At 37.5% G+C, this 24,274-nt stretch overlaps 1 protein-coding gene and 1 long non-coding RNA gene across 9 annotated transcripts; one reads left to right on the top strand and one right to left on the bottom strand.

The window, feature by feature from the left end:
* Window positions 1–39: 39 nt before the first annotated feature.
* LOC111777407 (uncharacterized) lies at window positions 40–21,498 on the bottom strand. Of its 8 annotated transcripts, none has more exons than XR_015420300.1 (7): window positions 20,764–21,498; window positions 20,300–20,425; window positions 19,567–19,644; window positions 19,384–19,472; window positions 3,793–3,856; window positions 3,174–3,719; window positions 2,606–2,839 (listed from the first exon to the last, which is right to left on the bottom strand). It is a non-coding gene; the product is annotated as an uncharacterized LOC111777407 (long non-coding RNA). The 8 variants fall into 8 exon arrangements; XR_015420298.1 differs by having other exon boundaries at window positions 3,174–3,702; window positions 20,764–21,496; XR_015420297.1 differs by having other exon boundaries at window positions 3,174–3,702; window positions 3,803–3,856; window positions 20,764–21,493.
* Window positions 21,499–22,038: 540 nt separating this feature from the next.
* LOC111787505 (5-amino-6-(5-phospho-D-ribitylamino)uracil phosphatase, chloroplastic) lies at window positions 22,039–24,015 on the top strand. The gene has a single exon (XM_023667525.2). It carries the CDS (start codon window positions 22,734–22,736, stop codon window positions 23,865–23,867), a length of 1,134 nt encoding a protein of 377 aa, XP_023523293.1. The 5' UTR covers window positions 22,039–22,733; the 3' UTR covers window positions 23,868–24,015.
* Window positions 24,016–24,274: the final 259 nt, after the last annotated feature.

The following is a 24,274-nucleotide window of genomic DNA, read 5'->3' as shown; positions in this document are numbered from 1 at the left end:
ATTTATAAGAAAATGAAAAAAGAAAAAAGTTACTATATTCATAATTATCTTCTAAAGCTTTTACATGAGCTGGTTGTGAATTACTTATCCAGAATAGGTGTTTAAAATACTTTTGTAACACTTATGGACTGAAATCTACAAAAACACTATTGTATTTGTTACACAGTATAACAAACTTGTGCTCAGTAATTGTTTCTATAGGCTCAAAGGGGCACTTGAAACTAAAAATAATGATACATCTACTTCCACCATTTAACAGTTCATATATCAATAACATAAAGTCTGAGATGAGAAGCTAAGAGTAACAAAAGGCTTCTATTAGATTCAAATTATTTTGGACTGGTTGGTTCCACGCTGAAATCCCACAGTTTCTTGGCCAACTACATATTCTTGGCATGATTGGTTGGGCTGGCAATATTATTATCAACAAAATACTCTCCACTTACCCCTTTTACTTGGGGGTTCAACGCCACATAACACTGAGTTGCCGCTCCCTACATGATCAAACTTTATGCACATAAAAACCCACCTGAAAGAGACTAAGTAAATAGTCCTCAACAAAATTGGGTGAAATCAAGAACTAAAATACCTACTGAACAAGTCGATATACACAGAGATTCCTTACACATGTTACCGGACGAGAAGCTACCATTGATGAGGCAATGGAAACTGTAACAACCTGCTTTTTGATGTTTCGAATCATAGATCATCACGTGGACACAATGAAAGGAAAAAAGGATGGTAAAATTTTTTAATTTTGTAAAACAAAGAAACGCGAGGAGAAAAATCAAACATGCCTTTAAACCGACATATTTCGTGGAGTCAACATCAAAAGTAGTTATAATACAGCTTGAGTTTCAAGGTAAATAATATTAAAAGCAAAATAAAAGGAAAAGACTCAATCTAGGGGTCCCTCCTACCTACAACCGCACAGCTCAATTTGATCACCAGGGAGATTATCTGCATGAATATAGGTGATAAGGAGTTCGTTGCCTATCCAATTCCATATTCATATGTCGACATGTCACACACCACATCACGTGGTGAAGCCGTTCATTTATATGTCTTACCCTCAATCTTTAGTACCAAGCTCAACCGTTTGTCCATGGTACTATATTTATTGTCGTACATAACACTTTTGCCTCTATATTCCCATGCCAAGCACGAAGATTGACCCAAACCCATGAACCTGTGGTTAGGTTTAATCTCTTCTCTCATTACAAGGGCATAGATAACAACTTCTTGTGTCGTGCCTATCAAATGAGTTTAACCAGGACTGAGTTTAACTTTTCATTTTCAAGGCAATGCTGCCATCCACGGCATCCTACATCTTGTCGGGCATAATTCTCCTCTTATTGGGACACTTGAGTCCTCGAGCAGAATTCCCTCATTCAATACATTAAAACTTGTGTGCTCACGATTGTACCATCTCATAGTACCTCTCTTAGTCTTCTCCTGTATAATACCTCCCTCGAGTATTGTATAAGAATCTTCTAGCTTCGTATAACCCCTTTCAGGCGTTACAATCTAGTCTCCCACTACCATCTTGTTCTCCTCGAGACACATCAGGGAGCGTCTACTAGCTAGGCCCCAAACTCCCGTGCTAGCTAGTTATACCACAACGAGTGGCAAATCTGACCATCCATACCTACCCCCAACCTTGGGTACACTACTTTATGGTTGTTCTCTCACCATCTTGTACTCATCGTCCTCCTTGTCCTCTAGCACGACCTTCGCCATGGTACTTCAAGCAGGGTAATCTCTGCCTCTATGATAGATGTGGTGGAGACCACTCGTTCTCCTCAAGACTTGGATCACCTCAAGCTATACCTTTATACTATATTTGCATAATCAAACCATTAATCTTGGTTCTTTCTAAGATTGTAACAATGTTCCAAGACCTACTACGATTCTCCTAGCTATTTTTAGGTTATAGGGACTTTTCACCTTTAGGCAATCCTAATCCCAAAGCTCACCTTAGAAATAGTCCTCTCTAGCCTAACATTTGTCTCACCTGCTCTTGCCTCGAGCAATGGCATCACCCGCTTGTGGCAATCTGATTCTTCTCTTACCTGATGAGCTGGGGTTACGTTCTTTCCATCAAATGTCGATGGGTCATGCTTGCAAAAGCCTCTCAAATATCTTGACCCTTAGGACATTCTAACGTCGTCCCCATTGTTTTTGTTACTCTGTTTTGCCACAGTGCCCAGGGTCAGGGGTCGTAGCGTCATGGTATCCTTACCATGACAGCAGTTGGAGAATCTACTCACTTGAACTCTTGTCCTTGGCGTGTCTTTCCTTACTAGGAGTCACGAGTGAGATCGAACCCAATTAGGGCCTACCTCCTCATAGAGTTTGGTTACTAGGTATTCTAACCAAAGCTTAACTTATTCAATTGGAGTTATCGTGTTTGCTACTTACGAGCCAAGCTACAAAAGACCCAAACGACTCTCTTTCAAGGGAAAATTGTCTACATGACCTAATCAACCTAGGGCTCTGATACCAATCTGTAACGACCTTCTTTTCGATACTTCGAATCACAGATTGCCATGTGGACTAAAGGGTAAATAGGGTGGTAAAAATTTTCAATTTTGTACAACAGAGAAACACGAGGAGAAAAATCAAACATGCATTTAAAACTGACATAATATTAATTTAAAGTACAAAATATTCTACGGCGTCAACATCAAAAGCAGTTACAAAATAACACGAGTTTCGAGATAAATAACATTAAAATAATATTAAGAACAACATAAAAGGAAAAGACTTGACATAGGGATGCCTCTTGCAACCGCATAGCTCTGCACGCTCCCGCCATCAAGAATGGTCTAAGCTCTGTCTATAAAAACAAAGAATAATAGAAATGAGTATAAAAAATACTCAGCAAGCAACCACTTGTATGCTCTTGTCAGACTTCGCCTTTGTGGCGATTTCTTAAACTATGTGCTTAGATACTTACTATTACATTAGCCAATGCCATGACATGTAGTTTGTGCTGGCTCATACGTACCCTAAAACTTATAGACTCCTACTTTAGGGTTTATACTTAATGCCCTCATGGCCATAATGTACAGTTTTTCATATATGCTTAGCTCTATGTTTTTGTTTTCCAAAGTCTACCATCAACCTTACACTAATTGCGCATGAGTCAAGCTGTAATAAAAAAAACTGACCGTTGACCGTACTGTCACGTTGACATCATGCTGACCTTCTGCTGATATCATGTTAATGTCCTATGCTGACGTCACTGACCTTTTTTTTTTTTTTTTTTTTTTTTTTTTTTTAATTCTTTTGGTACAAATCGGGATATTACAAAACATAGTAGATCGGTAACAATTGCTCCAGGATGAATGGCGTTGGCTGTTAATTCTCATGAAAAAGAAAAAAAAGTAGAGAAACGATAGTTGTATATAAAAAATTTGACTTGATAAGATAACTTTGGAAATCAATAAGAAAAGGATGTTAATATAAAGGTTGTATCATGCAGAAAAGGCCTAAATACACGAGGAATATTGTTGTGTTCAAATATATGGATAGATAAAGTCCAGTCTAAAAAGATGTTAATATAAATTTTGTGGGAACTTCACCTACTTCACTACTTAGTATGCTAGAGTGTCCAGTTAAACAATTTACACAGATATGATCAGTCTTTGAAAGGACATTAGTTTCAAGTTTCTCTTGATTATTCACCCTCCAAATGGCCTGTAAATCAATATTTCCTGCGTCGTCAATGATTCAAGTGCTAAAGCTCTGGTTATAAATTTAATGAAGAAACCAATAAGCAGTAAGCACCTTTAATCACCTGGCAAGCTCTTTGGAAAGCTTTGATTGTCCATAAGCAAAGAGAGTTCTGCACCTAAAATTTCACATGATAGAGTGAATTAGTATATCATAGTCAAGGAACTTTTAAGAAAGCAATCATCAAATAAGCAACTTAGATTAGTATATCAAATAAGCTTGGTAATGTCCTCATTGCCCCAAAAACAAACTTTAGTTATTACTGGTCATAGCATTATTAAGTGTAATCACATTAGTTTACCCAAACTTCATGTCCAATGCCTCCAACTTTGCTCTCACACCAATAGCCCTGAGAATCAGGACGACAACGATGTGATCTTTCTTAGTGAAATCTCTAAGCCAATCCCAAGAAGTGAGTCATCCTCTTTTAATAAATCAAGTCCGTATCGATATTATCATTCAATTTTTCTAGGAAACCCAACCCCATTCAAAGAGAGTACCCTCTTTTTTTTTTTTTTTGGCCATTTTCCATTTTTTCCATTTCTTGAAAACCTTGAATTTCTTTCTCCATTTCTATTCCAAACCTTTTCGAAAGGCCTTATAAAACCTTGCTAGGGCATTGATACTACTGACTTAGAACCTTATCCTTGCTCGGGTGTCTTAGTTACACTTGGGGTCTTACAAATTCTCCCCCTCTTAAGAAATTTCGTCCCCGAAAGTTTATTGTTCTTATTATCTTGCCTTAGGGGTTAGTTATTCTTGTGTTACCTTACATCTTAGAGCATACGGTGTATTAAATTCCTTATACCTGACAATCCTTGATATAATAAACCTTATTAAATTCCTTATACCTGACAATCCTTGATATAATAAACCTTATTCCTTAAGGGTTGTAACTTAGAATAATTCTTAGTTATGTCCTTCCAAGATCCTGAGGGTCTTTTTACGAGTTGGTCCTTATAATCGTCCTTACATCCTTTATGCCTTAACTTATGTCTTGAGGCCATGGACTTATTCCGACATTTGTTCCTTTTGACTGTCTTCTTAACATCCTTTGCTGATAATACAAGTTTTCATTGGTTATCCTTGTGTTACCTTATATCTTAGAGCTTAGGGCATATTTCCTTCCTTATACCTAACAAGGCTTGACAAAAATGAACAGAAGTGGTTTGCACTTGACGTGTATTTTTTTCTGTATTTTTTTCTGTTGAAGTCCATCGTTTCCTTTCTGCTTCTTTAACACTATTTCCTCACAAAAACTCCATATAATAGAATAAATAGATTATAAATCGTAAGAAGATGAGTTCTGAAACATGATGTGAGTTTTTTTGTGGCAACATTAAAGAAGATGGCCATTAAACATGATATGAATGAATGATAGACTATAAACAACATTTAAAAGAGCATTGAATGATTGAATATATAGTGTTAACGAAAGACATTTGCCCATTTATCAGCAAAAACAAACATAAGATAATAGTCTAACAGAAATATGACAAAAGCTAACAGTACTATAAAGAAATTACAAGCATACTACCCATCCTCCCCTTTTCCCATGTAATTTTAACAGTTGACTATTTTGCAGAATTATATTAATCTTCAAGTCTAGTTTTCTTTGCCAATGTATCAAGAAAACTGATGAAAGCACGAGAGAGCCATTTCGTGCCACGATCACATTAATAAAGTGAATCCATCAGCAGGGGCTGCAAGAAAAGACCTTCTAAAGTTGCAGCATAGCATTATGGATAGATTTGAGGACAAATGGATAAGTTTGATCAACTTTGACACGCCTGTGTCTACAGTTAAAGTTCAACTTCTGCAATACTAATAATTTTAGTCATAAGTGGGTCATTTACTTATTTGGCAGTTGTTTTTGTTTCAAGTGCAAATCCTTCTCTGAGGGCTGCTTGGGCCTCATTGTCGCTACCTAGGGCAAAAAGTGCGGCAGCTTGCATATAAGATGCAATATGCCAAACAGGTGATATCACTTGAGCTTGCGTTACATTGTTTAGAGCCTCTAGTGGCATCTCACATGCGAGATAAGACAAACTACAGCGTGCAAACATTGTTAGGGAAAGCACAGCTCCAGCATCAATGAACTGCAATAGAGCAAACAGATGTTATCTAGATTGTCATCTATTCTTACACTTCTCTGATTCTGGAGTGAACAAAGTTGTGGATCTTAGCTAATGAGCTTTTCCAAAGAATTCTACTCTTCCTCATTCTATGACACATTATCATGAACAAGTTTGCTTATGTTTACTTTCTAATGAAAGAACAATTATAAATCACAGCCATGTGTTTTAACAAATTTGTTCTATATACCCAGCAAAATATGTCATCCCGAGATATCGTCTTTGCGTCCTTTACTCCTTAACTTATGTCTTGAGGCCATAAGATTATTTCAGCATTTGTTCGTTTTGACTGCCTTCTCCTCATCCTTTGTTGAGCAGACAAGTCTTCCTGGTAATCCTTGTTTTACCAAATATCTTTGAGCTTAGGGTGCATTTCTTTACTTATACCCAACAAGTCTTCACGTAATCAACTTTATTCCTTCAAATTTGTATTTTAGAGGTTCTTTTTGTTCCTTTTCTTTTACTTGTTCTTAGTTATATCCTTCCAAGTTCCTTGAGGGTCTTTTCACGGGTTTGTCCTTCTCCGTCTTTTCCTTATAGTCGTCCTTTAGTCGTTAATTTATGTGTTGAGGCCATAAACTTATTCCGGCATTTGTTTCTCTTGACTGCCTTCTCGACATCCTTGATTTAGAATATAAGTCTTCCTTGGTTATCCTTGTGTTACGTTATATCTTCGAGTTTAGGGTGTAATGCCTTTCTTATACCTAACAAGTCTTGACATAATCAACCTATTCCTTCAGGGTTGTATCTTAAAGGATCCTCTTGTTCTTTCTTATACTACTTGTTCTTAGTTATGTCGTTCCAAGTTCCTTTACGGTCTTTTTATGGGTTTGTCCTTCTCTGGCTTATCCTTATGATCGTCCTTGCACCCTTTAGTCCTTAACTTATGTCTAGAGGCTACAGAATTTTTTCGGCTTTTTTTCCTTTTGATTGTCATTGTAATCCGTGTGTCACCTTATATCTTTCAGCTTTGGGCATATTGCTTCCTTATACCCAATAAATCTGGACATAATCATCCTTATTCCTTAAAGGGTTGTAACTGAGGGGTTTTTCTTGTTCCTTCTTGTACTACTTGTTCTCAGTCAAGTCCTTCCAAGTTCCTTGAGAGACTTTTTACAGGTTTTGCCTTCTCTAGCTTGTCCTTATAATCGTCCTTAAGTCCTTTTACTCCTTAACTTATGTCTTAAGGCAATAGACTCATTCTTAACTTATGTCTTAAGGCAATAGACTCATTCTTGTATTTGAAAAGACAGACTTAGTTGAGAATACAAGTCTTCCATGGTTATACAACATTTTTTCCTTCGGACTATTTTCTAGACCTCCTTTTTTTTTAGAATACAAGTCAACCTTGGTAATCCTTGTATTCTAGACATCCTTTTTTGAGAATACAAGTCATCCTTGGTAATCCTTGTATCTTTGAGCTTAGGGTGTATTGCCTTCCTTACACCCCATAAGCCTTCACATAATCCACCAACTTATTCCTTCAAGGTTGTATGTTAGAATTCTCTTTGGTTCCTTTTTGTACTATTTGTTCTTAATTATGTCCTTTCAAGTTCTTTGGGGTCTTTTTATAGGTTTGCCCTTCCCTGCCTTGTCATTATAATCGTCCTTACGTCTTTTAATCCTTAATTTGTGTCTTGAGGTCATGGACTTATTCTTACTTTATTCCTTTTGTTTGTCTTCTCAACTTCCTTTGTTGAGAATACAAGTCTTCCTTGGTTATCTTTATGTACCTTATATATTAGAGCGTAGGGCATATTGTCGTCCTTGTACCCAACCAACAGGCATTGACATAATCAACCTTATTCCATAAGGGTTGTAACTCTGAGGTTCCTTTGGTTCCTTTTTATGTCCTTCCAAGTTCTTTGAGGGTCTATTATAAGGGTTGTAACTCCGAGGTTCCTTTGGTTCCTTTTTATGTCCTTCCAAGTTCTTTGAGGGTCTATTTACAAGTTTGTCCTTCTCTAGCTTGTTTTTATAATCTTCATGCGTCCTTTAGTCCTTAACTTGTCTTGAGGCCATGGACTTATTCCAACATTTGTTCCTTCTTCTCAACATCCTTTATTGAGTTTACAAGTCTTTCTTGGTTTACGTTTTGTTACCTTCTATCTTAGAGCTTCGGCGTATTGTCTTTGTTATAACCAACAAGCCTTACATTGTCAACCTTATTTCTTAAGTGTTGTATCTTGGAGGTTCCTCTGGTTCCTTCTTGTAAATACTTGTTCTTAGTTATGTCCTTCCAAGTTCGTTGAGGGTCTTTTTACGAGTTTGTCCTTCTCCGACTTGTTCTTATAATCATCCTAGCGTCCTTTAGTCCTTCTCCCGCTTGTTCTCATTCTAAAATTATTTTCTTTCTTGACTTTTTGGAACATTTCAACTTAAACAATTGTACTAAACAACCTTAAATAATCAACTCACAAATAACAAAATTATCCATCTACCCTGTTTTTTAGTAATCTCAAATTGACCCTCACAAATTGAACTCTATAATTTTAAAATTTTTTAACTTACTCTAATAGAAATCAATTGGCGGCTTGGAGAAGTTGAAATTGATTGATAGAACCCAGGTTGGTTGGTTCCTATTTCTTTCAAGTGTAAATTTGGACTAGTTTGGCTGTAAATTCGGAGCCTGAAGTACAAAATTGTCGTTGGATTCAAGCACAGTCAACTAGTTAGGATGGTTCAGTCGATTGCAGCAGCTTCGCTTTTTGGTCAGCTGCTACGTGGAGGAACTTCTGTTAAGGACACATCCTACAAGAGGAAGAACAGCTGGTTTCCAACGTCAAAATTTGTTGGTAAAGAGGCTTATTTAGTCTTCCCCAGTTTCTGGATATAGAGTGAATCGATTTGCACTTTTGTCAATTAAGATTGGAGATGACAAACAAAAGACGCATATTCATTTAGAGAGGACAAAATACTAAAGGATTGGAATTATGATATTGATGCTGGCTTTGATCCACAGCCAGGTTTACAGCCTCCAGAAAACAAAGCAGATAATCCTTCATTACAGAATCGATTGCTTAGACAAGAAAGAATGGGCTGTGGTTGGTTGGGTGCCATATTTGAGTGGGAGGGTTTATTGATTGAGGACAATCCTGAAATTGAGAACAGTTGGCCTGGTTAGCTCTTTCTCAAGAAGAAAGAATGTCTTGATGCCATGGACTTATCATGGTATTTGTTCCTTCTGATTGTCTTCTCACATCTTTTTTTTTTATTGTCTTCTCACCATCCTTTGTTGATAATACAGCCCTCCCTCGGTAATCTTGGTGTAACCTAATATCCTTGAGTTTATGGCATATTTCCTTCCTTATATCCAACCAGCCTTTACATATTCGTCCTTGAGTTTATTAGTCCTTCACTTATGTATCGAGGCCCTGAATTATTCTGGCATTTGTTTATGACTGTCTTCTCAACATCAAAGTTGAGAATACAAGTCTTCTTTGGAAATCCATGTATTATCTTATATCTTTGACCTTAGGGCATATTGCTTTTTTTATATCTGGACAAAAAAAAAAAACCTTATTCAGAGTTTCCTCTTTGTTCCATATTGTACTACATTTTCTCAATTGTCTTTCCAAGTTCTTTGAGAGTTTTTTTCATGGGTTTGTCCTTCTCGGACTTGTCCTTATACTCATCCATGCATCCTTTAGTCCAAAACTTATATCTTGAGGCCATATGGACTTTTTTCGACCATTGTTCCTTTTGACTATCATATCAACATCCTTTATTGAGATTAAAGTCTTTCTTGGTAATCCTTGTGTAACCTTATATCTTTGACCTTAGGGCATATTGCTTTCTTTATATCCAAAAATCCTTGACAAAATCAACCTTATTCCTTATGGGTTGTGTAACTTAGAGGTTCCTCTTTGTTTCATATTGTACTACATGTTCTCAATTATGTCCTTCCAAGTTCTTTGAGAGTTTTTTTTCATGGGTTTGTCCTTCTCGGATTTGTCCTTATACTCATCCATGCATCCTTTAGTCCTAAACTTATGTCTTGAGGCCATATGGACTTTTTTCGACCATTGTTCCTTTTGACTATCATATCAACATCCTTTATTGAGATTAAAGTCTTTCTTGGTAATCCTTGTGTAACCTTATATCTTTGACCTTAGGGCATATTGCCTTCTTTATATCCAAAAATCCTTGACAAAATCAACCTTATTCCTTATGGGTTGTGTAACTTAGAGGTTCCTCTTTGTTTCATATTGTACTACATGTTCTCAATGATGTCCTTCCAAGTTCTTTGAGAGATTTTTTCATGGGTTTGTCCTTCTCCGACTTGTCCTTGTAATCGATTATCCATGCATCATTTAGTCCTAAACTTTTGTCTTGATGCCATGGACTTTTTCCGACCTTTGTTCATTTTGACTATCTTATCAACATCCTTTGTTGAGATTGTAAGTCTTCCTTCGAAATCATTGGGTTACCTTATATCTTTATCCATAAGCCGTATTACCTACCTTATACCCAAGGATCCTTGACATAATCCACCTTATTCCTTAAGGGTTGTGTAACTTAGAGGTTCCTCTTTGTTCCATATTGTACTACTTGTTCTCAATTATGTCCTTCCAAGTTCTTTGAGAATTTTTTTCATGGGTTTGTCCATTTCCTGACTTGTCCTTGTAATCTATTATTCATGCATCATTTAGTCCTAAACTTTTGTCTTGAGGCCATGGACTTTTTCCGACCTTTGTTACTTTTGACTATCTTATCAACATCCTCTGTTAAGATTGCAAGTCTTCCTTAGAAATCATTGTGTTACCTTATATCTTTGCCCTTAAGCGGTATTGCCTTCCTTATACCCACCACAATCCTTGACATAATCCACCTTATTCCTTAAGGGTTGTGCAACTTAGAGGTTTCTCAATTATGTCCTTCCAAGTTCTTTGAGAATTTTTTTCATGGGTTTGTCCATTTCCGACTTGTCCTTGTAATCTATTATTCATGCATCATTTAGTCCTAAACTTTTGTCTTGAGGCCATGGACTTTTTCCGACCATTGTTACTTTTGACTATCTTATCAACATCCTTTGTTGAGATTGTAAGTCTTCCTTAGAAATCATTGTGTTACCTTATATCTTTGCCCTTAAGCGGTATTGCCTTCCTTATACCCAACACAATCCTTGACATAATCCACCTTATTCCTTAAGGGTTGTGCAACTTAGAGGTTTCTCTTGTTCCATATTGTACTACTCGTTCTCAATTTTGTCCTTCCAAGTTCTTGAGGATTTTTTTATGGGTTTGTCCTTCTCGGACTTGTCGTTATACTCATCCATGCATCCTTTAGTCCTAAACTTATGTCTTGAGGCCTATGGACTTTTTCCGACAATTGTTCCTTTTGACTATCATATCAACATCCTTTGTTGAGATTGGAAGTCTTTCTTGGTAATCCTTGTGTTACTTATATCTTGGACCTTAAGGCGTATTGCCTTCGTTATATCCAACAATCCTTGACATAATCAACCTTATTCCTTCAGGGTTGTGTAACTTAGAGGTTCCTCTTTGTTCGATATTGTACTACTTGTTCTCAATTATGTCCTTCCAAGTTCTTTAAGAGTTTTTTTCATGGGTTTGTCCTTCTCCGACTTGTCCTTGTAATCGATTATCCATGCATCCTTTAGTCCTAAACTTTTGTCTTAAGGCCATGGACTTTTTCCGACCTTTATTCCTTTTGGCTATCTGATCAACATCCTTTGTAGAGATTGTAAGTCTTCCTTCGAAATCTTTGTGTTACCTTATATCTTTGTCCTTAGGCCGTATTGCCTTCCTTATACCCAACAATCTTTGACATAATCCACCTTATTCCTTAAGGGTTGTGTAACTCAGAGGTTTCTCTTGTTCCATATTGAACTACTCGTTCTCAATTTTGTCCTTTCAAGTTCTTTGAAGATTTTTTTATGGGTTTGTCCTTCTCGGACTTGTCCTTATACTCATCCATGCATCATTTAGTCCTAAACTTATGTCTTGAGGCCATAAGGACTATTTCCGAATATTGTTCCATTTGACCATCATATCAACATCCTTTGTTGAGATTGGAAGTCTTACTTGGTAATCCTTGTGTTACCTTATATCTTTGACCTTAGGGCGTATTTCCTTCTTTATATCCAACAATCCTTGACATAATCAACCTTATTCCTTAAGGGTTGTGTAACGTAGAGGTTCCTCTTTGTTCCATATTGTACTACTAGATTTATTATGTCCTTCCAAGTTCTTTGAGAGTTTTTTTCATGGGTTGTCCTTCTCCGACTTGTCCTTGTAATCGATTATCCATACATCCTTTCGTCCTAAACTTTTGTCTTGAGACCATGGACTTTTTCCGATCTTTGTTCCTTTTGACTACCTTATCAACATCCTTTGTTGAGATGGTAAGTCTCCCTTAGCATTGTGTTATCTTATATCTTTGTCCTTGGCCGTATTGCCTTTCTTATATCCAACCATGCTTGACATAATCAACCTTATTCCTTAAGGGTTGTGTAACTTGGAGGTTCCTCTTTGTTCCATATTGTACTAGATGTTCTCAATTATGTCCTTCCAAGTTCATTGAGAATTTTTTTCATGGGTTTGTCATTTTCCGACTTGTCCTTGTAATCGATTATCCATGCATCATTCAGTCCTAAACTTTTGTCTTGAGGCCATGGACTTTTTCCGACCTTTGTTCATTTTGACTATCTAATCAACATCCTTTGTTGAGATTGCAAGTCTTCTTTCGAAATCATTGTGTTACCTTAGGTCGTATTGCCTTCCTTATACCCAACACAATCCTTGACATAATCCACCTTATTCCTTAAGGGTTGTGTAACTTAGAGGTTTCTCTTGTTTCATATTGTACTACTCGTTCTCAATTTTGTCCTTCCAAGTTCTTGAAGATTTTTTTATGGGTTTGTCCTTCTCGAACTTGTCCTTATACTCATCCATGCATCCTTTAGTCCTAAACTTATTTCTTGAGGCCATATGGACTTTTTCCGACAATTCTCCTTTTTGACTATCATATCAACTTCCTTGTTGAGATTGAAAGTCTTTCTTGGTAATCCTTGTGTTACCTTATATCTTTGACCTTAGGGCGTATTGCCTTCTTTATATCCACCAATCCTTGACATAATCAAACTTATTCCTTAAGGGTTGTGTAACTTAGAAGTTCCTCTTTGTTCCATATTGTACTACTTGTTCTCAATTATGTCCTTCCAAGTTCTTTGAGAATTTTTTCATGGGTTTGTCCTTTTCCGACTTGTCCTTGTAATCTATTATTCATGCATCATTTAGTCCTAAACTTTTGTCTTGAGGCCATGGACTTTTTCCGACCTTTGTTCCTTTTGACTATCTTATCAACATCCTTTGTTGAGATTATAAGTCTTCCTTCGAAATCATTGAGTTACCTTATATCTTTGTCCTTAGGCCGTATTTCCTTCCTTATACCCAACAATCTTTGACATAATCCACCTTATTCCTTAAGGGTTGTGTAACTCAGAGGTTTCTCTTGTTCCATATTGAACTACTCGTTCTCAATTTTGTCCTTTCAAGTTCTTTGAAGATTTTTTTATGAGTTTGTCCTTCTCGGACTTGTCCTTATACTCATCCATGCATCCTTTAGTCCTAAACTTATGTCTTGAGGCCATAAGGACTATTTCCGAATATTGTTCCATTTGACCATCATATCAACATCCTTTGTTGAGATTGAAAGTCTTTCTTTGTTATCCTTCTGTTACCTTATATCTTTGACCTTAGGGCGTATTGCCTTAGTTATGTCCAACAATCTTTGACATAATCAACCTTATTCCTTAAGGATGGTGTAAAACTAGGTTCCTCTTTGTTCCATTTTGTACTACTTGTTCTCAGTTATGTCCTTCCAAGTTCTTTGAGAATTTTTTTTCATGGGTTTGTCCTTTTTCGACTTGTCCTTGTAATCTATTATTCATGCATCATTTAGTCCTAAACTTTTGTCTTGAGGCCATGGACTTTTTCCGACCTTTGTTCCTTTTAACTATCTTATCAACATCCTTTGTTGAGATTGTAAGTCTTCCTTAGAAATCATTGTGTTACCTTATATCTTTGCCCTTAGGCCGTATTGCCTTCCTTATACCCAACAATCCTTGACAATCCACCTTATTCCTTAAGGGTTGTGCAACTTAGAGGTTTCTCTTGTTCCATATTGTACTACTCATTCTCAATTTTGTCCTTCCAAGTTCTTGAGGATTTTTTGGGTTTGTCCTTCTCGGACTTGTCGTTATACTCATCCATGCATCCTTTTGTCCTAAACTTATGTCTTGAGGTCATATGGACTTTTCCCAACCATTGTTCCTTTTGACTATCATATCAACATCCTTTGTTGAGATTGAAAGTCTTTCTTGATAATCCTTGTGTTACCTTATATCTTTGACCTTAGGGCGTATTGCCTTCGTTATATCCAACAATCCTTGACATAATCAACCTTATTCCTTAAGGGTTGTGTAACTTAAAGGTTCCTCTTTGTTCCATATTGTACTACTTGTTCTCAATTATGTCCTTCCAAGTTCTTTGAGAGTTCTTTTCATGGGTTTGTCCTTCTCCGACTTGTCCTTGTAATCGATTAGCCATGCATCCTTTGGTCCTAAACTTTGTCTTGAGGCCATGGACTTTTTCCGACCTTTGTTCCTTTTGACTATCTTATCAACATCCTTTGTTGAGTAAGTCTTCCTTCGAAATCATTGGGTTACCTTATATCTTTGTCCTTAGGCCGTATTTCCTTCCTTATACCCAACAATCCTTGACATAATCCACCTTTATTCCTTATGGGTTGTGTAACTTAGAGGTTTCTCTTGTTCCATATTGTACTACTCATTCTCAATTTTGTCCTTATACTCATCCATGCATTCCTTTAATCCTAAACTTATGTCTTGAGGCCATATGGACGTTTTTCGACAATTGTTCCTTTTGACTATCATATCAACATCCTTTGTTGAGATTGAAAGTCTTTCTTGGTAATCTTTGTGTTACCTTATCTTTTTACCTTAGGGCATATTGCCTTCCTTATATCCAACAATCCTTGACATAATCAACCTTATTCCTTAAGGGTTGTGTAACTTGGAGGTTCCTCTTTGTTCTTGTACTACTTGTTCTCAATTATGTTCTTCCTAGTTCTTTGGGAGTTTTTTTCATGGGTTCGTCCTTTTCCGACTTGTCCTTGTAATCGATTATCCAGGCATCCTTTAGTCCTAAACTTTTGTCTTCAGGCCATGGACTTTTTCCGACCTTTGTTCCTTTTGACTATCTTATCAACCTCCTTTGTTGAGATTGTAAGTCTTCCTCCTTAGAAATTATTGTGTTACCTTTTATCTTTGTCCTTAGGCCGTATTTCCTTCCTTATACCCAACCATCGTTGACATAATCAACCTTATTCCTTAAGGGTAATGTAATTTAGAGGTTCCTCTTGTTCCATATTGTACAACTTGTTCCCAATTTTGTCTTTCCAAGTTCTTTGAGGGTTCTTTTATGAGTTTTGTCATCCTTGGACTTATCCTTGTACTAGTATCCATGCATCCTTTAGTCTTAAACTTATGTCTTGAGGCCATATGGACTTTTTCCGGCATTTGTTCCTTTTGACTATCTTATCAACATCCTTTGTTGAGATTGAAAGTCTTTCTTGATAATCCTTGTGTTACCTTATATCTTTGACCTTAGGGCGTATTGCCTTCCTTAAGGGTTGTGTAACTTAGAGGTTCCTCTGATTCCATATTGTACTACTTGTTCTCAATTTTATCCTTCCAAGTTCTTTGAGGGTTTTTTTTATGGATTTGTCCTTCTCCAACTTGTCTTTGTAATCTTATCCTTCCAAGTTCTTTGAGGATTTTTTTTTATGGATTTGTCCTTCTCCAAGTTGTCCTTGTAATCGATTATCCATGCAACCTTTAGTCCTAAACTTATGTCTTGAGGCCATGGACTTTTTCCAGACTTTGTTCCTTTGGACTATCTTATGAACATCCTTGGTTGAGATTGAAAGTCTTTTTTGGTAATACTTGTGTTACCTTATATCTTTGACCTTAGGGCGTATTGTTTCCTTATTTCCAACAATCCTTGACATAATCAACCTAATTCCTTAAGTGTTTGTAACTTGAAGGTTCCTCTTGTTCCATATTGTACTACTCGTTCTCAATTTTGTCCTTCCAAGTTCTTATGTCTTGAGGCCATGAATTTTTTCCGGCATATGTTCCTTTTGACTATCCTATCAACATCCTTTGTTGAGATTGTAAGTCTTCCTTGTGTTATCTTATATCTTTGACCTTAGGATGTATTGCCTTCCTTATACCCAAACAATCCTGGACATAATCCACCTTATTCCTTAAGGGTTGTGTAACTTAGAGGTTCCACTTGTTCCATATTGTACTACTTGTTCTCAATTTTATCCTTCCAAGTTCTTTGAGGGTTTTTGTTATGGGTTTGTCCTTCTCCGACTTGTCTTTGTAATCATCCATGCATCCTTTAGTCCTAAACTTATGTCTTGAGGCCATGGATTTTTTCCGACCTTTGTTCCTTTTGACTAGGTTATAAACATCCTTTGTTGAGATTTTAAGTCTTCTTTGTTAATAGTTGTGTTACCTTATATCTTTGACCTTAGGGCGTATTATCTTCCTTGTACCCAACAATCCTTGACATAATCAACCTTATTCATTAAGGTTTGTGTAACTTAGAGGTTCCTATTGTTCCATATTGTACTACTTGTTCTCAATTTTGTCATTTCAAGTTCCTGATCTTTTTACGAGTTTGTCCTTCTCCGGTTTTTCCTTATAATCATTCTTGTGTCCATTAGTCCTTGTATCTTAGAGATTAGGGCGCATAGCCTTCCTTATACTCAACAAGCCTTGAAGTAATCAACCTTATTCCATCAAGGTTGTGTCTTAGAGGAACGATTCCTTCTTGTGCTCTTAGGTTAACCTTAAGTTACCTTAAATCTTTGGCTTAGGGTGTACTTTCTTCCTTGTACCAAACAAGCCTTGAAATAATCCACCTTATTCCATTAAAGTTGTGTCTGAGAGGTTCCTCTTGTTCCTTATTGTACTCTTTTCTCTTAGTTATATCCTTGGTTAACCTTAAGTTACCTTATATCTTAGGGTTTAGGGTGTACTTTCTTCCTTATACGAACGGAGCCTCGACATAATCAACCTTATTCTTGAAGGGTTGTTACTCAAAGGTTCCTCTTCTTGTACTTCTTGCTCTTAGTTATGTCCTTCAAAGTTACGTTAAGGTCTTCTTATTAGTTTGTTCTTCACTAGCTTGCTCTTATTATAACTGTCCTGGCATCCTTTACTCCTTAACAAGTCTTAAGGCCATGTACTTTTTTCGGTATTTGTTCCTTTTGGCCAGCTTCTCAACGTCTTTTGTTACCTTATTAACTTTGAACTGAGGACATTTTGCCTTCCTTTTACCCAACACAAGCCTTGACATAATCAATCTTATTCCTTAAGGGTTGTAACTTAGAGGAGGTTCCTCTTTTTCCATATTGTACTCCTTGTTCTCAACTATGTCCTTCCAAGTTCCTTGAGGGCCTTTTTACGGGTTTGTCCTTCTCAAGCTTGTCCTTATAATCGTTCTTGCATCCCTAAGTCTTTAACTTATGTCTTGAGGCCATGGACTTTTTCCGACATTAACAAATGTCTTAACCTCCTTTGTTGAGATTAACATCCTTCTTTGAGATTACAAGTCTTCCTTGTTAACTTTAAATTACCTTATATCCTTAGGGTGTACTCTCTTCTTTATACCCAACAAGATACCCAACAAGTCTAGCCATAATCAACCTTATTCCTTGTACTCTCTTATATCCTTAGGGTGTACTCTCTTCTTGAAGGGTTGTATCTTAGAGGTTCCTCTTGTTCCTTGTTGTACAACTTATTTTTAGTTATGTCCTTCCAAGTTCCTTGAGGGTGTTTTTACGAGTTGTCCTTCTCCGGCTTGTCCTTATAATCATCCATGCATCCTTTAATCCTAAACTAATATTTTGATGTCATGGACTCTTTCAGGCATTTGTTCCTTTTGACTATCTTCTCAACATCCTTTGTTGATATTGTAAGTCTTCCTTCGTAATCCTTGTATTAACTTATATCTTTGACCTTAAGGCGTATTGACTTCCTTATACCCAACAATCCTGGACATAATCAACCTTATTCCTTAAGGGTTGTAACTTAGAGGTTCCTCCGGTTCCATATTATACTACATGTTCTCAATTTGTCCTTCCCAAGGTTGTCCTTACAATTGCCCTTGCATCCCTAGTCCTTATGTCTTGAGGCGACCATAGACTTTTTCGGCATTTGTGTCTTTTAACTATCTTCTCAACATCCTTAGTTGAGATTACAAGTCTTCATGGGTAATCCTTGTTATTTTATGTCTTTGTCTTTAGACAATAATCAACCTTATTCTTAAGGGTTGTAACTTCGAGGTTCCTCTTGTTTCTTCTTGTACTTCTTGTTCTTAGTTATGTCCTTCAAAGTTTCTCGAGGTTCTTTTATGGGTTTGTCCTTCTCTAGCTTGTCCTTACTATAATCGTCCTTGCATACTTTAGTCCTTAACTTATGTCTTAAGGCCATGTACTTTTTCCGGCATTTGTTCCTTCTGACTTTGTTGAGATTACAAGTCTTCCTTGGTAATCCTTTTATTACCTTCTTTCAGCTGATGGGGTATTGCCTTCCTTGTATCCAAGGAGGAGTCTTGATATTCCTGGAGGGTTGTAACTTATTGTACTACTTGCTCTCAAGTATGTCCTTCCAAGTTCCTTGAGGGTCTTTTTACAGGTTTGTCCTTCCCAAGCCTGTCCTTATAAATCATCCTTGCACCCTTTAGTCCTTCTTGTTCCTAAGGAGTGCCTTCATCCCAACATCCTAATGATTCATCCAATTTACAAAATTTTACAATCCCTTTTTCTTACTTGCCCTAAAATAAGCCTCCTTACTTAGTTGCTCAATTCACCCCTATAGATTAGGGCCTATTGTTGTATCTTTTTAGGGCCTATTGTTGTATCTTTTGTAAGGAATGACCGAGGATCTAGTTCATCTCTCCTATGGTCTTTGCCCAACCTAGAGGTTGTAGAGTTCCATGCTGGAGAAGTTTATTTTACAGAATTTTATGGGATTTGTAGGTTGAAAGAAAGAATAGAATTTCTTTGGATTGGAAGACCTTGGGTGAGGTGTAGCCTTATTAGATCATACCTTTATATGGGAGGGTGTGTCCAATTTTTCGTACTGGCCCTTCAAGTCTTATTTTGTTTGATTGGAGCATCTTATTAGGTCAATTGAACTCCTCTTGGGATGGTTTTCTAGTGTTCCTCTTATATTCTTTAACTTGATCTCAAGGAAAGCTTTACTTTTCTTTTTAGAGAAAAAAAAAAGAAAAAATCTCCCTAGCTACCAAAAACACTCATAAAACAAAAACATGATATCCGTATAGCACAAGAAACATCAAAAAGAAAAACAAAGATATAATAAAAACTAAACATAGGAACCTAACCTTATTAGAACCACAACATTGCCAAATATAAAACTTCTTACCTGATGGAGCGTTGAAAGTAGCAACCGGAGTTTGATTCCTTGTAGAATGCCCTCAACTTTATTATCTCCCTCATGTCCTCCATTTCCATCTGAAATTTTCAACATAGTTACTGATCAAAATCATATCTTAAAGAAAACTTCTTAAGCAACCGCAGTTAGCTTTACTTCTTTTTTAGACTCTACCTTTTCCTCTTCAGCAGACCAAATTCTTCCTTATAACCCGCATTTTCCCTCTTCGACCGACCAAATTCTTTCTTCTACCTTTAAAAGAAAATGTAAGGTAGAGAAAATGTCAAAAGGTATCTTTTCCATAATGTAAGTGTGTGCACAAATGCATATAACAACAAGATAATCTCAGCCTCGGTCTAAATGTATTAGCTATCTTTGAAGTAGTCACTCAACTCAACTCAACTATTAGGGCCTTGTGACTAATTAGTGCAGAAATTTAAGTAAAACACTTCATTTATGTTCAAATCATATGCAAATAACCGGAAAAAAGCTGTAAATCCTTCAACATGCGCTCAAATATTATGAATGTGATCATAGTCCACGTTGTTTAAAAGTGGAGAAGACCCTAAATATATAGGTATAACATCTTCCTTGGTAAATGCCCTTTTAAATGAATCTAAATGCAAAGCTGTGAGGGTTCAGAAAATAGAATACTACCGTAAGAAATGTGGGCATACTAACATTGAAAGACATGCAAATACTGAAAACTATAACATCTTCACAGAACTTAAGTCAAATGCTGACATAATCCGTGTGCCGAAAAACAGAGTAACATCTAAAAGAAGATGAAGCTACAAATAATAATTTTTTTAAAAAAAAAAAAATCTTAAAAGACCCCCAAAAACTTAAATTCAACTTCACAGGCCTCAGTGAGATGATCAGAATATTCAAAAATTTGGAATCATACCAGTAGTCCTAGCAGATGCGAAAACCCCACCGGCAGTGAGAGGACCAACTGCTTCAAGAGTAATTGCTTTGTGCTTCCCCTCTCTGTTGTCGGAACCAGTCTGAGTGACATACGAGCTCCTCTCATCTGCCAACACATGAAATTGAATATCAGGTTTGTCCCCCGAGAAGAGATAGAAGATGACGGGTGTGAAACGAAGAGTCCAAGATAATAATCAGGTTGCCATGGAAGCAATGAACCTACTAAAAATGCCCTAATCCTCCGTAATCGAAACCACGAAAAACACAAAAGGTGTCGATAACATGCAAAAGAAAAAAAAAGGAAAGATGAACAATCCTTTGATTAACCTCTGAGTTCTCCAGTGAACCCCAAAATCGGAATAGCCGGCTGTACCCTTAAAATTTCAAACCCAGAACAGAATAGCCAAGACCAAACTACCCATAAACTAAATGAAGTGACATTACCTCTATTTTTGAGGAAGCGAGAAACTTCTTTCGATTCTGCTCTCCCTTCCTCCGATCGCCTGGCAATGGTCGAGCGTTCGATTTCGGCAACGAACGCTCAAGAGGAAAGAGGCCATCTTCCTCCGATCGCCTGGTAATGGTCGAGCATTCGATTTCGGCAACGAACACTCAAGAGGAAAGGGGCCATCTTCCTCCGATCGCCTGGTAATGGTCGAGCGTTCGATTTCGGCAACGAACGCTCAAGAGGAAAGGGGCCATCTTCCTCCGATCGCCTGGTAATGGTCGAGCGTTCGATTTCAGCAACGAACGCTCAAGAGGAAAGAGGCCATCTTCCTCCGATCGCCTGGTAATGGTCGAGCGTTCGATTTCAGCAACGAACGCTCAAGAGGAAAGAGGCCATCTTCCTCCGATCGCTTGGTAATGGTCGAGCGTTCGATTTCGGCAACGAACGCTCGAGAGGAAAGAGGCCATCTTCCTCCGATCGCCTGGTAATGGTCGAGAATTCGATTTCGGCAACGAACGCTCAAGAGGGAAAGAGGCCGTTGAGGGGAGCGCTCTGATTCTAGTGTGAGAATGTGCTGAAGAAGAGAGTGTGAGTGGGGGAGAAATATATAAGCCGTGTAAAATCCGCGGTGGGCGAGACAGGTGGCGTCCGACTAAGCGATGGCTATAACGGCTACGAAGACCGTTTGACTTCGTCCGTTGAAAACCGTCGACGATACGACCGGCTAGGTACATTAAATTGATGTTTTCTTTTTTTCCTTTTTTGATTCAACTAATTGATTACTTGATTTTATTTCTTCCGCAGTTCTAGGGATTTTTCAGATTTTGTTAACCATATTTTCTTTTTTTTATTAAGCTTTCATAAAAATAAAAATTAAAAAATTAAAATAAAAAAAATTAAAAAAAAAAAGCTTTGTAATTTGATTATAGCCTTTAATATCTCTTATTCCTGAGAATGATAGGCTATTTCCGAACTAATTACCAAAGGGTCATCAATCAAAAACCTGGAAATTTTTGTTTTTGTTTTTGTTTTTGTTTTTGTTTTTTTTTTCCTTTTTGGTTTCCCTTAATTTTCAAAGGCCATATTAAATTTTGAGTGGCAGAAACGTAATAACGAGGCAACTGCGAGGGGGTAAATGCAAAAGGAAGAAGGAGCGAAGAGGAACCGAGAAGAAACGAGACGGTGACCGACACGCGGCTTTCCAGCCGGTTGCCCTGGTCGTTGTGCGCGACCAGTCTCCGCACGAATATAAACCACAAAACTCCTTCCTTCTTCCAGTAACTAAAATCCCTTCCCCTGATAAGAGAGAGAGAGAGAGAGAGAGGAATGGGAGATTCTTTCTTTTCGTGTTCTCGAATATAACCCTTATTCAGTAGCAACCCTTTTCTCCTTATCATCAATCCATTCCCAATCCAATCCAAATTCCTGATTCTGCTTGGTAATCACTTCTTCTTCTTTCCAATCTTATTTCTTATTTTGAACTTTTTTTTTTTTTTTTTTCCTAGTTGGGTTTCGGTTGGGAGTGATGTTTGGTTGATTTGTATTAGAGGGTTGCGTTTTATTTTGGATTTGGTCGATACCGATCGACTCTTTTTACTTGTTTCGCATGCCTCTGTTCCCTTTTTGGCGTTTTGGAATAGTGGATTTTGTGGATTCTGCTCTGGTTTTGCCCATAGTGGGAATGTTTGTGGCAGTTCTTTGACGGAAGGGCGTTGAATTTTGTGTTTGGAGAGGTTCTTCTTTTCCCTTTCTGTCTAAAAGGACACTTTGGGGATCTGTGGTTTCTTTCTATCTCAAAGTTGAATAGTTCAATTGAAGTTGCTTCTTGGATCAGTTGAAATTGATTCACAGGAACCCAGGTGGGTTGGTTCCTGTTCCTTTTAACTGTAAATTTGTCTAGTTTGGCTGTAATTTCAGAGCCTGAAGTACAAAACTGTCGTTGGATCAGCACAGTCAACTAGTTAGGATGGTTCAGTCGATTGCAGCAGCTTCGTTTTTTGGTCATCAGCTGTTATGTGGAGGAACTTATGTTAAGGACACATCCTACAAGAGGAAGAACAGCTGGTTTCCAACGTCAAAATTTGTTGGTAAGAGGCTTATTTCGTCCTCCTCAGTTTCTGGATATAAAGTGAATCGATTTGCACTTTTGTCAATTAAGACCTCATCATTGGAGGTGACAAAAGAGGCATATTCATTTAGAGAGGACAAAATCCCAAAGGATTGGAATTATGATATTGATGCTGGCTTTGATCGAAAGCCAGGTTTATGGCCTCCAGAAAACAAAGCAGATAATCCTTCATTACATAATCCATTGCTTAGACAAGAGAGAATGGGCTGTGGTTGGTTGGGTGCCATATTTGAGTGGGAGGGTGTGTTGATTGAAGACAACCCTGAAATTGAGAAGCAGGCCTGGTTAGCTCTTTCTCAGGAAGAAGGAAAATCCCCTCCCCCAGCCTTTGTTCTTAGAAGAATAGAGGGGATGAAGAATGAACAGGCCATTTCTGAAGTTCTCTGCTGGTCAAGAGATCCTGCCCAGCTGAGAAGAATGGCTGCTAGAAAGGAAGAAATCTATCAGGCATTGCAAGGGGGAGTTTACAGACTAAGAGCAGGGTCAAAAGAGTTTGTGAATGTGTTGATGCATTATAAAATTCCCATGGCACTGGTTTCGACTCGTCCTAGAGAAGCTCTGGAGTCGGCCATGGGAACGATAGGCATGGATGGCGATTTCAATGTGATTATAACTGCAGAAGATGTTCACAGGGGAAAGCCTGATCCAGAAATGTTCATTTATGCAGCACAGCTCTTGAACTTCATTCCTGAAAGATGCATTGTGTTTGGGAACTCAAACCAAACTATTGAGGCTGCTCATGATGCTCGGATGAAGTGTGTGGCAGTTGCAAGCAAGCATCCTGTTTATGAACTCGGGGCTGCAGACTTGGTGGTGAGGCATCTTAATGAGCTGACGGTTGTCGATTTGAAGAATCTCGCTGCTATCGAGTCCTCTGAATTTGGTTCTGGAGAGCCAGAGTTGGAGATGGAGTTGGAGGAAGATGAACAGTCTCCATCAACGAAGACAGCAGTTGATGATATCTTCTGGTGACCAAATCTAAATGTACAGAATTTATTGTTATGATTCTTAACGTTAATAGTTAGTCATCTGTGTATAAAAGGGTGGGAAATATTGACAAAAAATGAACAGAAGTGGTCTGCATTGGACCAACTTAATGCTATATGCATGTATTTTTATATTTGTGTCTGGAAGCTCATCGTTTCCTTTCTGCTTCTTTAACACTGTTTCCTCTCAAAACCACCAACTTTATAAATCATATTCGAGCTTTTCCATAACAGTTCAAGCCTACCACTAGCAGATATTGTTCTATAGCAACATCAAGGAAGATCGCCATTAAGCATGATATGAATGAATGATATTGTAGAACAATATCTTCTGATTGTTTTCCTTCTTCCCCTCCATTCTTCACTGAAATCTCTATGTTACCAAGAGTTTAG

The sequence above is a fragment of the Cucurbita pepo genome, chromosome 1 (genome assembly GCF_057944985.1).
Source record: "Cucurbita pepo subsp. pepo isolate OVF chromosome 1, ASM5794498v1, whole genome shotgun sequence".
Taxonomy (NCBI): Eukaryota; Viridiplantae; Streptophyta; class Magnoliopsida; order Cucurbitales; family Cucurbitaceae; genus Cucurbita; species Cucurbita pepo.
Note: the sequence above shows the minus strand (reverse complement) of the source record. Positions and strands in the feature narration are given on the sequence as shown.

Excerpts from the sequence above, each read along its gene's own strand:
- LOC111787505 (XM_023667525.2), top strand. The coding sequence starts at position 22,734 with ATGGTTCAGTCGATTGCAGCAGCTTCGTTTTTTGGTCATCAGCTGTTA.